At 46.3% G+C, this 15,441-nt stretch overlaps 1 protein-coding gene across 12 annotated transcripts in view; it reads left to right on the forward strand.

The window, feature by feature from the left end:
* Dlgap1 (DLG associated protein 1) overlaps nt 1-15,441 on the forward strand; it is a 705,387-nt gene that overhangs the window by 645,339 nt on the left and 44,607 nt on the right. For 8 of the 12 annotated variants that reach the window (XM_032901733.1, XM_032901735.1, XM_032901738.1 and 5 more), the window contains 2 exons: nt 4,398-4,768; nt 10,488-10,579. In XM_032901733.1, coding sequence (XP_032757624.1) covers nt 4,398-4,768; nt 10,488-10,579 — 463 coding nt within the window. The remainder of the gene's footprint in view (nt 1-4,397; nt 4,769-10,487; nt 10,580-15,441) is intronic. The other 4 variants (XM_032901736.1, XM_032901737.1, XM_032901744.1 and 1 more) reach the window with 1 other exon arrangement.

Here is a 15,441-nt window from a genome sequence, read left to right on the forward strand (position 1 = left end):
GCTTTGTTTTTTAAATGATGGGTGTTTGCCTATATGTGTGGCGTGTAGTGTCCACAAGACCAGAGAGGACCTTGAGTCCTCTGGAATGGCTGTTAGCTACCATGTGGGTTCTGGAAACCGAACCCTGGTCCTGTGCAAGAGCAACAAGCACTCTTGGCTTCACAGCCACCTTATCAGCCCCTCCTATCTCTCTCTCTCATGTTTTAGTCTCTCAGGGGCTCTTACTTTGTTACTGCACTTAGGGGACACAGCTTGTGTCCCAACCACCTTTTTTAAAGATTTATTTATTTAATACATTTAAGTACACTGTAGCTGTCTTCAGACACACCAGAAGAGGGCATCAGATCCCATTAGAGATGGTTGTGAGCCACCATGTGGTTGCTGGGAATTGAACTCAGGACCTCTGGAAAAGCAGTCAGTGCTCTTAACCGCTAAGCCATCTCTCCAGCCCCACCTACCCTTAATAAATCCATTAGCAGTTTAAAAAGGAGATTCATTCAACATGGCCACATAGAGGAGAAAGACGGGACATAAATGTCTCTTCACACATTTTCCTTCTCCGAAAGACCAGGTACGATATTAGGAAGAACCTTTACAATCACAGTAACCAAGATAGCTATGTGACCCATTACCAGTAAGAACTTACCAGGCGAGAACATCACTGGGATGTTTGGAGTAGCTAGAAAGATGACTAGGGGCTAAGAGCTCAGGGGCTCTTCCAGAGGACCTTATTTGGTTCCCAGCACCCATGGTCAAGATGTCTCACAACCACCTGTAACTCCAGCTCTGGGCCATCAAATGCCTCTCAGGTACCTGCATGAGTGTACACTTCTTCACATAATTTATAGTAAATCTTAAATGGGGATAAAGAAACCAACAAGAAGGCTGTCCCTGCTCCTGCTTTGCTGTGTGTTCGGTGGCCACCTAACACCTGTGCTTAAGAGCTTACAGAGGATGACCAGAGTGGGCAGAGCCTACATGATCTTCCAGAAAGTCTTCTTCTGGCCCACCCCCCCCACTGCCCCCCTCCACCCCAGAGTGCCCTGAGGCTTGCCACACCAGCACTGTCTTTCATTCAGAATGTAGAATAAATTTTTTTTTATTTAATATATATGAGTACACTGTAGCTGTCTTCAAACACACCAGAAGAGAACATCAGATCTCATTACAGATGGTTGTGAGCCACCATGTGGTTGCTGGGAATTGAACTCAGGACCTGTGGAAGGGTAGTCAGTGCTCCTAACCACTGAGCCATCTCTCCAGCCCGAATGTAGACAACCTTGAGTTAGGAATGGCAGTCCTCACCAGTACTACCAGCACATTGGAGCAGAAAGATCAAGAGTTCAAGGCCAGTTACATAGCAAATTCAAGGTCTTTCAGATTCCCCAAAGACGTGTAAAAGGAAAAAAAAATACTGTTAAAAAGTTGACAAAAATGATAGTTTGGGGGCTGGGGATTTAGCTCAGCGGTAGAGCGCTTACCTAGGAAGCACAAGGCCCTGGGTTCAGTCCCCAGCTCCGAAAAAAAGAACTAAAAAAAAAAAAAAAAGATAGTTTGTAGATTCTTGATGACTCTTTGACTCTCTCTCTCCTCCATCTCCCTCTCCTCTCCCTGAGTATGTGTGTGTGTTGGGGGGGGGGGTGTTGTATCCACAAATGTGTTGCAGATACAATGTAGCATGTACACAGAAGCCAGAGGAGGACACTGACTGTCCTGCTTCATAACTCTCCATTTTATTCCTCGACACAGACTTTCCCTGAACATGGAAGTCAACTGGAGGCTAGCCAGCCCCAGAAATGCTCCTGACCCTCTTTCTTGTTTAGGACAATCTCAAGTTCTGACCACCTTTGAGTGTAGGAGCTGTGACAGCTTGTCCCAAGTGTCGCCCTGTCCAACTTGACACTAGAAAAATTGTGACTTGACTAGAAAATGTGTGGGCCTTGCAGGAGGCAGAGACAGGCATCAATGCAGGAAAACTGGGATATAAGCATGGCAGGCCTGTTTTTGTACCTAATAGGAATGAAATGAGTTTTCTTCTGCACTGATCTGGTTTGGCTTTATTGTTGTTGTTTGGGGTTTTGTTTGGTTGGTTTGGTTTGGGAGTTGTTGGTTTGTTTTTTGGTTTGTTATGCTTTGAGAATTCTTCATTAGTTTCTAGCATCAAACCCACATAGTTTGATTATGGGCATATAAGGAAAAAGCAGGGAAGCTCAAAGCAAGTAGTAAATAAATAGCCTAGAAGAACAGATCTTATGTGCTGGAGTATAGACTGTGTGCTAGGGTGCTGGGTATACACTGTGTGCTGGGGTACAGATTGTGTGCTGGGGTACAGATTGTGTGCTGGGGTGGGGTGCTGGGTGCACACTGTGTGCTGGGGTACAGATTGTGTGCTGGGATACTCACTGTGTGAGGGGGTGTGTGCCATGTGTTGGGGTACTGACTGTGTGCTGGGTGCACACTGTGTGCTAGGCTACTGACTGTGTGCTGGGATACGAAATTTAGTTTCTTTGGATAATGGGTGGGCTAAATTTTCTGAGAACAGGTTTTCAGCAGAAATAATGACCTCACATTGTAAAGACTTGTCTTAGAAGTCATGGTCTGATATCATGATGTTCAGGTGGGAGTGGACATCCTAATCACAGCCCTCTTCCTTCTGGAACCTCTTCCGGCCTTCAAACAGGTGACGGAGGCATCACAAACACAGCTACCACTTTCCCTCTGACTGGGAGGCAAGAGGCAGCACCACAGGGGTTAAAAGTGCAGAACAAGTAGTCAGAGACAATTTACCAGTCTGCTCCGGTTTCCATGACTTAGCCAGATGCTTGCCCATGAGCTAGGGGGTCGAATCTAAGTCTGAGTAGGCACCTGCTCCATCAGCACAGTAAAATTTTTCTAGTGGGATCTTCTGCTAATCGACCTGTTTCTCAGAGGTGGGGAGGAGGAAAAAGGCGGGGGAGAGGAAGTTGAATTGAATTGCTTATCACTCACTACTCAAATCCTAACCCTATAGTATGTATATGTGGAAAGTTTCATGTAGTATTGCTGATTATCGGACCACATACCTAAGGTGACCTCATCCTATTCCATATTCACCCGTCTTCCTGAGCACGTGATATTGTACCATGGCGATGCCGGATTTCTTCCTCTGATTCTCAGGCAATCCATGGGAAGAACAATGCCAACACTGCAGTTATCCTTTCTTTCGTGGTCGAGGGAATTAGTCCGGATCACAAGGCAGCAGAGAACAGGCAGCAGAATAGGGCCCCCCTGTTTACGATTCACCGTAGGATATTTTTTTCAGTGGCCTTTAAAGAAGCTTGAGTGTTTTATTAAGTGAGATGGTCCAGTGGCAGCTAGGACCCAAGTTAGAATTGTGTGGGGTTCTGGTAACCACAGGGTGCCAGCCCTGGGTGCCTGGGGAAGGTGTGGAAAGAGAAGGGGGAAGTGGTGGTTACAAGTTTCAGACCACTGCACCGGGCTTGCACTGGCAGAACATCCTACTTGGAAATGCTTTTATCTTCCTTTTCCAGAATTGTGCTCCGTACACGGGAAGCTGGGAACCGGCCACAGTTTTTCCGTTTGCAGAAAACTGTGACCAGATGGGTGTAGAGGGGTTGGAACCTCTGAAAGGACCTAGACAAATGGTAGCCTCGGGTGAATGCATTCAGACATTTGCCTTGGGGAAGTGTCTTGGGGTGGCACTTCAAGGTGTGGCATAATAGACACCAACAAATGCTCAGAGGCACTCTATAACTGAATGTATAGTTGGGGGGGGCTCTGTTAGGGGGTCAGCTCTGTTAGGGGGTCCTCTTAGTGAGTGGTGGTGATCAGCAAAGTTTCTGAACAAAAATTTATACAATGCTCACCTACACAAAAAAAGGAAACAGGGAGTGGGGAGCAGGGAAGGAAAGGTAGGCAACAGACACCGTAGAGGATAAAAATACAGGTATTGAGAGGCAGGGAAGAACTAAGTGTGAACCAGTATAATCCAGGAAGCTACGGAGGCTGACGTGGCCCAAGCTTGTCAGGATGCTTACCAGGGTCAGACTGCACGCAACAGACTACTCACAATCTCTCTTTTCATTTCCAACCACCCGAGCCATCCCTGACGAGCTGCTTTGTCGAGCGTTGACTGTATTAACTGTTCTCTGGAAAAGGCAGGGCTCCCCCCCAGTTCCCACAGGTGACCAGTCCTATCTAGTTCATGATGGTTTTACGGCTTCCATTTCAGAGACGGGTGTCACTGCTGTGGGTGTGGTACAGCTCTGACCCCTGACCTCTGACCTCACAGCCTTGTTGTCATGCTCGATGTCAAGAGTGTTTTGTGTGCCCTGATCTCCAATGGCTGTCCCTGACGGTACGCAGAAATCACAGTCTTTGCTTTCACTGTCTTCCAGTGTCATCTTGCATTACAACATATAAGAAGACACCACCTCCAGTCCCACCCAGAACTACCACGAAACCTTTCATTTCTATCACAGCCCAGAGTAGCACAGAGTCCGCGCAGGATGCCTACATGGACGGGCAAGGCCAGCGCGGAGACATGATCAGCCAGTCTGGCCTCAGCAACTCCACCGAAAGTCTGGACAGTATGAAGGCTCTCACGGCTGCCATCGAGGCTGCAAACGCTCAGATCCACGGCCCGGCAAGTCAACACATGGGCAGCAATGCTGCTGCCGTCACCACCACCACCACCATAGCCACTGTCACCACCGAGGACAGGAAGAAAGACTTTAAGAAAAACAGATGCCTATCTATTGGGATACAGGTAACTGCTCCCTGTACCTTGAAATGGAACCCACTGAGAAGTGTGCGTGCGTGTGTGTGTGTGTGTGTGTGTGTGTGAGCGTGAGTGCGTGTGTTCCAGAAAATCATTTTGCCGTTGGGGATGAGAGAGCTATGTTTAGGAGGTGATGTTCAAATTATTAACAGAATGCTGGGGCGGGTGGTGCACACCTGTGATGCAAGCACTCAAAACCCAAGGCAACATTGTTGCAAATTGAGACCAGCAGTAGTGGCATAGACCTTTTAAGTCCCTGCATAGGCAAAGCTCTTTGTGAGTTCAAAACTAGCCTGGGTAACATAGCAAGGTTCTATCAAAAACAAATAAACGAAGGGTTGAAAGTTCAAGGCCATCTTAGTACAGTTTAGACTAATATGCCTTTCTTAAAACAAATTAAAATACCCAAAACAAAACAAACATCTGCTGTTACTTTGTATATCAAAGTACCTTTAAGTACCTTGTGCATTTTGATTCTCACACGGAGTTCAGGAGCTGTGGCTGTGCACAGTTGCTGCCCTTGCAGAGGACCTGGATTTGGTTCTCAGTACCCACAAAGTGACTCACGACCCTCTATAACTCCAGTTCATAGGGGTCCAATCCCCCTGCCAGCCTCCTCGGACATCAGTCATTGACGTGTCAAACATACAGGCAGGCAAACTCTCACAGAATACAAGTAAATAAACAATTTTATTGAAAATATTTTTTCTATAGGCTACATTCTGATTGTGGTTTCCCATCATCCAAATCCACACCTTTTCTCTTCTCTCTCTCTCATTAGAAGTCAGATAAGCACATAAAAATAAAGTAGAAGCAAACAGACCAAAATAGGACAAAACAAACAAACAGAGAAAAAAACCAACTAAAGAAAGAGCATAAGGAGGGCTGGAGAGATGGCTCAGTGGTTAAGAGCACTGACTGCTCTTCCAGAGGTCCTGAGTTCAATTCCCAGCAACCACATGATGGCTCACAACCATCTGTAGTGGGATCTGATGCCTTCTTCTGGTGTGTCTGAAGACAGGGACAGTGTACTCACATAAAATAAATAAATCTTAAAGAAAAAGCATAAGGAACACACAGAGATGTGTCTACACATTTGCACATACTGAGCTCCCGTACAAAACACCAAATCAGAAAACACAGTCTATAAACAAAAGACTGACCTGTAAGGTTAAAAAAAAACAAAACCCCAGGCAAAACGTTATGGAAAAAAAAACTTCCAAATACCATTGAGTTCATTTTGTGCCAGGCCTGGGGCCTGCCATTAAGAGTGGTTTATATAACCAGGGAGACTCCATTGAGAAAACAGAGCTTTCTTTTCAAGCAGTTGTGGGTTGGAGGTGGCTTCTGGGATAGGACGGAGGTTAGTGCCCACTTCTCTCAGCACTGGCCCAGACCCAGCAGGTCCCGTGACTGCTGCCAGAGAGTTCGCATGTGTGCTGTGTCTAGAAGACATTGTTTACTTGGTGTGCTTCATACAGAAGAGTGTGGGAGCCGGAAGGATAGCTAAGCAGGTAGACATAATCCCTACCACGCTTGACAACGGGAGCTCAGGCTACAGAGTCCACATGGTGGAAGGAGAGACCCAAACCTACAACATGTACCCTCATCTCCACTAGAACGCTGCGGCACACATGTACCCATACGTCCTCATACACACGCACACACTCACATAATACTCACATGTACACACAATCACTCACACACATTCATGTACACTCACTTAATACTCTAATACACACACACATGAGCTTGCATTCGCCCCCCAACACACACACTCACATAATACTCACATGTACACACAACCACTCACACACATTCATGTACACTCACACACACACTCACACACACACACATTCAGACACAGGCACACACAGCTGATACTTGTAAAGGTGTTTGCATTCAGATGCACGTCTGTAACAACAGGTGACAGAATTAATTGTAAAGATGTGCATATCTAAGAATTGCTGGGGTCATCATCAGGTTGCCTTACGCCTAACCATGTTGAAGTGCCGTATGGGAGCAAAACGTCCTTCGTCATTCACAGACGTGGGAGGCCAGGAGTGGAGTGACTGCCAGTGTAGAAAGCAACAGCTAACCAGCATCACGAGGAAGTAATGTGATCAGTCTTGAGGTCATTGTTGGCTGTCTAATCATGCATTTCATGACAATACGGTGGCCAGCTCGGACACTTCTCAGATCACTGGTTTCCTTCCTCCCTGTAACTCATGCCCCACAGAGGGAAATATTATGGAAGTATTTTATTATGTTGTAAATTTTCTAAAATAACACCTCGCTGACCTTGCTTTGGTTTTCTTAGAATCACATTTTATTTGTTGGATGTGTGCCTGTGCACCCACTGAGCCATCTCACCCACTGTTCCTTTGCTTTTACCACCTCCACCCCCAATCAGGGTGGCCCTACACAGATTTCTTTCTGTCAGAGAAGATGCAGTCACATCTGTGGTACCTTCTGCAGGTGCCTGTTGGACAGTCATTTCTCTGTATGGCAGACCGTGAATCCTAGACTCACTGAACCCGCTCTTGGCACAGCTGGAAGCCAGGCATATTTTTCATTCTACAGTTATATTTTCACGGCCCATTCTGAAAAGTTCACTTTTCAAGAACAGTCTTTCCCTCATAGAGGGAGGTCGGAGACCTTCCTGTATTCTCCAGGTGCAAGTAGCCAGTTCTGCCTATGAGCTCCCATAGATGCCACCATGGGAACCAAGAGTCCAGGTCAGACCCTTGTCTGCCTCTCTCCATTCTTATCCTTAAAGGATCTGATCCTCCTTTTCCCTATCAAATGATGAGATTTTATCAGGAACACTAGGGCAGAATGAGGATTTTTCATTTTTAAGTTATCGTGTGTGTGTGTGTACGAGAAGTGGGAGGAGTTTGTGTGTTGTGACACCCAGGTAGAGGTCAGAAAAGTATTCTCAGGAAGGCAGTCTCTCCTTCACTATGTGAGCCCCAGGACTGAATTCAGCTTGATAGGCATAGCAGGGAGCATTTTCCCAATGAGCCATCTTGCTCACCCAAGATTAGCAGGTCTCTGTTTGGGATTCTGGTCAATTCTGCAGTAGCTGCACAGCAACATGAATGTGCTCAGTGCCTCCCAAGCATGCACGTCACCATGGTTACAGTGGCAACGTTCGTTACACACCTTTGCCATGGTGATTGCAATATCTGCCTTTCTATCTGAGCACCGTAGAATAGTAACTTGCTTTATGTCAACATTTACTTCATTCTTTTTCTTATATATGTGTGTATATATATACACACACACATACACACTGTAGCTGTCTTCAGACACACCAGAAGAGGGCATCAGATCCCATTACAGATGGTTGTGAACCACCATGTGGTTGCTGGGAATTGAACTCAGGACCTCTGGAAGAGCAGTCAGTGCTCTTAACCACTGAGCCCTCTCTCCAGCCCTGCTTCATTCTTTTTCAAACATCTTTATGTCATTTTCAATAGCTAATGCATCTTTATCATCTAAAACTCAAAGCACTGTTTAGATTTTATTTACTTATTCTATGTGTGTATATGTGACTGTACCTGAGTGCATGTCTGTGTACCATGTTTACATAGAAGCCTGCAAAAAAAAAAAAAAAAAAAAAAGAGGATGTTGGATGCCTTGGAACTGGAGTTAAAGGCAGTTGTGAGCCACTATGTGCTGGGAATGTTCCTAACGTCAGAGCTATCTCTCTAGCCCCCAAAACACACACACATATATGTATGTATGCATATATGTATATATGTATGTATGTATGTATGTATATGAATATGATGATAAGACTCCTTGACCAGTTATGATCAATAGTCAATTAGTTCTCTCTTTGAGGGAAATCAATACACTCAATATTTCACGAATATTCCAACAAACATATATTTTACATAATCCTTATTTTTTGCCCTGGTATTAGCATGTACCTTACAACGCTCCCTACGTTGCTTATTTATGTAGTGTGTGTGCGCACGTGCATGTGGGCTTACTCATGCTAAGGCTTGCTTGTACAAATCAGAGGATAAAACTAAAGGAGTTGGTTCTCTTTTTCCAGCATGATCAGACTTGGCAGCAAGCGCTTTCATACACAGAGCCATCTCAATAGCCCATCTTTTCCCTTTCAATTCTTTAGGCAGGGTTGGTTTCTCTATGTATCCCCTGGTTGTCCTAGAACTTGTTCTGTAGACCAGACTGGCCTTGAACTCACAAAGATCCACATGCCTCTGTCTCCTGAGTACACAGGGGTGCACTAGCACACTGGGTTTATGTGGTGCTGAGGATCCAACCCAGGGCTACACTCGTGCTGTACAAGTGATCTGCCAACTGAGGGACATCTCCATTCCCCCGTTTTGCATCTTCACTGGTAATTTAGAACTTCCAAGAGCACATTTGTTTGTGCCATTCTCTCTAATAGAATACACTCACAAGAAATTACATACAGTTACCCCTTGATATTCATGTGTTTGGTATACACAGACTCAACCAACCACAGCTCCAATTTTTTTTAAATGTCCCTGGGTTGGGAGAGGTGGCTTAGTGGTTAAGAGAATTTATTCACCTTCCAGAGGACCTGAGTTCGGTTCACAGAACTCACAGCTAAGTATAACACACGCTCTAGTGGATTCAATACCATCAGGCCTCCACAAGTAGCCCTGTTCATGTGACATGTGCACACAGAATCACATAAATAATAAGTATGTATCTTTAGAAAAGTGCATCTGGGGTTGGGGATTTAGCTCAGTGGTTAGAGCGCTTGCCTAGGGAAGCGCAAGGCCCTGGGTTCGGTCCCCAGCTCCAAAAAAAAAAAAAAAAAAAAAAGAACCAAGAAAAGTGCATCTGGCTGGGTATGGGGGTACATGCCTTTAATCTCAGCTCTGGGGAGGCATAGCCAGGCAGGTCTCTTGAGTTCCAGGCTATCCAAGGCTACACAGTGAAATCCTGTCTCAAGAAAACAAAAACTAAAACAAAAAAGAAAAGTGTGTCTGTATTGAACTTGTACAATTTTCCTTCATTATTTTCTTAAGTGTTCAGTCTGCAACTCTGCATATCGTATAAATACTATGAAATGGAAATGCTCTAGAGGTGGCCGTGGACAAGGGAGGGTGGATGTAGTAATGGGTAGGCACTATGCTATTACTGTAAGAATCTGAGCATTCTTGAATGTGGATATCTATGGCGGTCCTAGAACCAGTTCCTGTGGAGACCAAGGAATGACTGTGCTTATAAATCTGTGGAGGAATCATAGACATTTGTCAGCTTTGGAAGTAAATAAAACTGTGTTTTATTAAAGTAATCAGAGTCAGGGGCTAGAGAGATAGCTAGGTGGTTAAGAGCACAACTTCTGCTTTGGCAGAGGACCGGGGCTCAGATCCAGCAGGGACTTAGTAACTCCAGCTTTCAGGGGATCTACTGCCCTCTTCTGGCTTCCCCAAGCACTTGCACACATATGGTGCGCATATATATACATACTCAGGTGAACACACACGTACTAAAAAAAAAAAGTTCCTAGAAAATATTAGCAGAACCCGAGAGCATGCTAAGAATGTAGTAATTGCTGCTATCAGAAGCACAAATGTGGATCAAAGAGGTTGTAAGTCACAGAACAGTCGCATCATATCCCAGAGGCCTGAGGGGAGAGCACCTCCGCTTTTCCAGTGAGACAATGGAAACAACTCTGTTTGCTTGATTCCTTCAGGTGGACGACGCCGAAGAGCCAGAGAAAATGGCAGAGAGTAAGACGTCCAGTAAGTTCCAGTCCGTGGGAGTGCAAGTAGAAGAGGAGAAGTGGTAAGTCCACGGTGGAGGCTGGAGGCGGCGTACTTCCTGTGTGGGCGGTAGGAGGGTGGCACGGTACCTCATCCCATGTAAGTCCAAGGCGGCTGCGTTCATCTGTGGCTCTGCTTCCTGTCTGGGTGGTGAAGGGCGGCATAGTATTCATCCCTCCACAAGCCTGCAAGCTCGCTGCCCTGTCCTAAGTTTGTGCGTGCTTAGAGTTTTCGATGCTAAGCGTTCCCCCCACCCCTCCCGGTGCTGAAATCCTGGAGAGCACACACCATTTGAGCCCACAGCAGCTGAACTGCCTGTCCCCTTCACACAAACACTGGATGCAAATGTCCCTCCTCCCGCTTCAAGAAACATTACAGCCATTTTTATATTACTTTTTTTTTTCGGAGCTGGGGACTGAACCCAGGGCCTTGCGCTTGCTGGCAAGCATTCTACCACTGAGCTAAATCCCCAGCCCCTATATTACTTTTATTAGTAGTACTAATCCTATTGTTTCATTGTTGTCAAGACAACAATGTTGTACCACACCAAGCTGGCCTCAGACTCACAAAGATCAGCTGCCTCTCTCTGAGTACTGGGGTTAAAGGTGTGCACCACCGTGTCCAGCTGTGTTATTTTTAAATTGTGTGTGTGTGTGGGGGGTATTGCTTGGGAGTACGAGCACACTTGCTCACACGCCCACAGACATGTACAATAAGTGTAAAAAAAATTTTTAAGTACACAAGGCCCATTTTTACGCTGGTATTTAAAGTGAACTTACTGCAGAATCTTAGTACCCAGAAGCAGGAAATTTAGAATTTTGTAACATCACAGAATCCCAGTGCTGCATCTGGTGTCAATATTTTCATTTTATGAATGAGATTCTATAATCCCTTGGATCCGATGTCCTGATTATAGATTCAACAAAATGGGAGAGGGCAGTTTTGTTTCTCAGAACCCACAACCTTTGGCTCTGGGGGAGACCTGGGTGGTGAGGACAGGTGTGTGTGCATCACACATGCACACATTAAAAAAATAATCAGTCTTTAACAACAGAGGTATACGCCATCCTCTACGGCTTGTATCTAACCCCTGCTTAGCGCTAGCCTGAGAGGCCCTGACCAGAAGCCTGCATGCACATCTGTGTACTTGGCTTCTTTAGCATAAAGGGGGTTTTCCAGGATTTCCTGCATTTCCGGGGTCTGAGAAGTCACCACTGTACCCTTCTAATAAATACCAATCTGAACAAGCCAAAGCAGTCCTAAATCTATATCCAAAATCTACTAAAGCGTGCTCTGCCCCCAGCTTCCCACCACACATGTTGTGTTTGGTCAGGTGTTGGGGCGCCTCTGACAGCCCATGCTGAGGGACCAGTATAATAAAGAACAGAATTTATTCAGCGCATGGGGAGGGCAGTTGAGAGGGTATTAGAGACAGAGTAGAGGCCAGCAATGAGCAGGGGAATGGGGAGAAAGGGAAAGCCGGATAGAAGACAGAGAGAAAGCAAGAAGGTAAGAGAGGGGGGAGAGCAAGCAGTCCCTTGGTAACTGGGGGGTGGAGCTTAGAGAAAATGCTAACAACACAGGGTCCAGATTAAAGAACAGTGGGAGGGAAGACAGGCCCACCAGCAGAAACCAGTCTGGGGTGGGAAAACCCAAACTGTCACCTAATTCCTGGCACCTCAGAGAAAACTGTCCAGGGGGCACTTAGAATGCCACCATAGTTGGTAAATTTTACCTTAGGAATTCTCCTGGGCCTGCACAGTGAATACAGAGACAGCAGGAAGAGGAAAGATTTTTTAAAGATTTACTTCAGGTATGTGAGCACACTGTCACTCTCTTCAGACACACCAGAAGAGGGCGCCAGATTCCATTACAGATGGTTGTGAGCCACCATGTGATTGCTGGAAATTGAACTCAGGTCCTCTGGAAGAGTACTCAGTGCTCTTAACTGCTGAGCCATCTCCCCAGCCTCCAGAACCATTTTTAAACTAGGCCTGCACTCGACAAAGACAATGTCGGTTCATCCTACCTGGGGAAGAGAGAGATTCTCCTCTACCTTCCTCAACTTTAAACGTGGGGGATATTCCGAGCCCCCTACCTAACCCCCCCTTAGCCATCTTATCCCAAATAAGAGAGAGAAACAACATGAGGAACCCCTATAAAATCACACTCCAGGGGACAGGGTCACCAAGAGGATAAGACAACCCCAGTGCTGTGGGAACAAACTTCTGCACGATTACTGCAAGAGGCATTCTCTGTCACTTCTCTAGCATAGTAAGTGCCTGCCAGGTAGAATAGCTGTAAAGATTAAAGTTGTAAGAAAGCAGGGCTGGTGAGATGGCTCTGTGCATAAAGGCACTCACACGTAGCCTGAGGACACAATGGGATAAAACAGCTGACTGACCTCCACCTGTGGACCACAGGGTGCACACACACACACATGTGTGCACAGACATTACGGGATGTACACACACATGTGTGCAGACACTAAGTAAGTGCAACAAAAAAAAAGTTTAAAGCCATATTAGGGGTCAGTGGTAAGCGGTGGTGGTGGGGCACACCTTTAATCCCAGCATTTGAGGGCAGAGGCAGGAGGATCAATCTGGTCTACAGACCTAGTTCCAGGAGAGCCAGGGCTACACAGAGAAACCCTGTCTGTTATGAAATACAATATGGCGAGGGGGAGAGGGCCTTTGGAGGGCCCATGCCAAGGCGTGCCCCTGTAATTACGCCATGCAACAGACCTGGTCTAAAAGAGGTTCATCTGGGGATAGGAAAGGAGTGAGGGCCGGAGAAGGGATAGAGACAGACAAATGGACAAGTAGACAAGCAGACATGTAGACAGAACAGAGCCATGAAGGTGGGGGTGGGGAGGCAGAGAGAGAAGGTAGAGGGGCCTGCAGAGAACAGATAGAGGGGGTGCTGGGGACAGACAGAGCTGCTGAATGGCTATTGCCACTTCAGACACACCCGAAGGGGGCATCAGATCTCATTACAGATGGTCATGAGCCACCATGTGGTGGCTGGGATTTGAACTTAGGACCTGTGGAAGAGCAGTCAGTGCTCCATCTATCTCTCCAGCCCCTTAATCTTACAACATTTTTATTCAAATGCATCCCCCACATTCAAACAATGTCTTCCTAAATCGGCAACCTGATTACTGTCCCTCTATAAGAATACTGGGTATAGTAGGGCCGCAGGAAGGCACTTGCCTCACAGACCTGATGACCTGAGCTCAGTTCCTGAAACCAACCTAAAAGTAGAAAGAGAAAGCCATCCCATCTGATCCACGAGCCTGCACACACACACATCCACACACACATGTACACACACATGCACACGCACATGCACACATATACATTTACTGTTAGCTGTATATATGCACCAATATGGGGATTTATGCACACAGGTGCCCATAAAGGCCAGAGCCATTGGATCTCCTGGAGCGGGGTTCCTGGTCATCCTGAGCTCTCTAACTTGGGTGCTGCTCTGCTTGAGACTGGACTCCGTTTATAATGGGCGAACGTTATAAGCTTTCAACTGCTGAGCCTTCATAATACTTTTTTGAAAAGAAATTTAAAATGCTGGGCATGGCTGGTCAGTGGTGACACATGCCTTGGGTCCCTCCACTTGGAGGATCTCTGGGTTCGAGGCTAGCCTGGTCTACAGAGCAAGTTCCAGAGATACACAGAGAAATCCTTCTCAAAATAGATAGACAGATGTAAAGACAGACAGACAGACAAATGCTGGGCATGATGCACGTCTTTAATTGCAGCACTCTAGAGATGAACTGGGTGATCTCTGTGAATTGAGGCCAGCCTTGGATACATAGGTCCAGGCCAGCCAAGGCTATGTACTGATACCGTCTCAAATACCCAAAACAACTAAATGAATAAACAAATTAATCCCCCAGAAGGGCTGTCAGTAGTTTTAGTGCTTAACCTTCTAGAATATTCCTCCACGGGTCACTTTGTAGTCGGCCTTTCTGTGAAGAAATAAGCATTTATATAAAAGCCTGTTTCTGAAAGAAACCCATTGTCAGACACATATGGCTTTCTTTCATCTCCTGTCTCTCATAATTCCTTTTCATGATTCTGCTGGTGGCAGCTCATTTAGATACCATCTTACCAAGCAACACTGGGCAGTTGAGATTCCTTCGTGATGACTGGGGACTCCCCCCTCCCCCAATTATCTAGTGTTAATGAGGACCCAGCTGTTTTCACACTGAATACCAGATAACAATCCAGGCTTCCTTACCCAAACAGACTGGGGTAAGAAACCCCAACCTCACAAAAAGTGAGAAGAGAAAGAAAACAGAGCCAGGAAAAAAAAAAAAAGAAAAGAAAAAAAGAGAGATGAATATGTAAGAGGCCAGGAGACTCCAGTCTTCCGGATGGTCACAGTTTAACAGGCCTGAAAAACCCACCTGACTGGTTGTTTACCGAGCAGAAGATTTCAGAGTCCCGAATTAAAATAAATCAGCTCCTAAGTTATTTGTGAAGAGGCACAGAAGCAAGGTGCGTTGGACAGCCATCTGCTTCACGAAATGGCACAGACATGGAACCGCACAGAGCTTGTGGGCAGCTCGGAACATCATGGGTAACAGATATACTGTGCCCCCTCCCCTGGGCAGGCTCACAGTAGGGTCCACGCACAGAGGAATGCTGTCCAACGGTCATTGTTTAAATGCCCTGAGTCCTTTTGCAAGGAGGCAGTTTTGTTCAACTTAACTCATCCCCTTTGTCAAACACCGGCTGTGGTCCCCCGGTTCCTGCTCTGTTCTGCAGGCCAGCTGGTAGGGCTGAGCCACAGGGTACAGACTTGCGGACGTGAAGGGTGGATTCCAAGCAAAACAGCTCACATCCACCGTGCCTCCCCTGCACC

This window comes from Rattus rattus, chromosome 4, assembly GCF_011064425.1.
Source record: "Rattus rattus isolate New Zealand chromosome 4, Rrattus_CSIRO_v1, whole genome shotgun sequence".
In the NCBI taxonomy this organism is placed as follows: domain Eukaryota; kingdom Metazoa; phylum Chordata; class Mammalia; order Rodentia; family Muridae; genus Rattus; species Rattus rattus.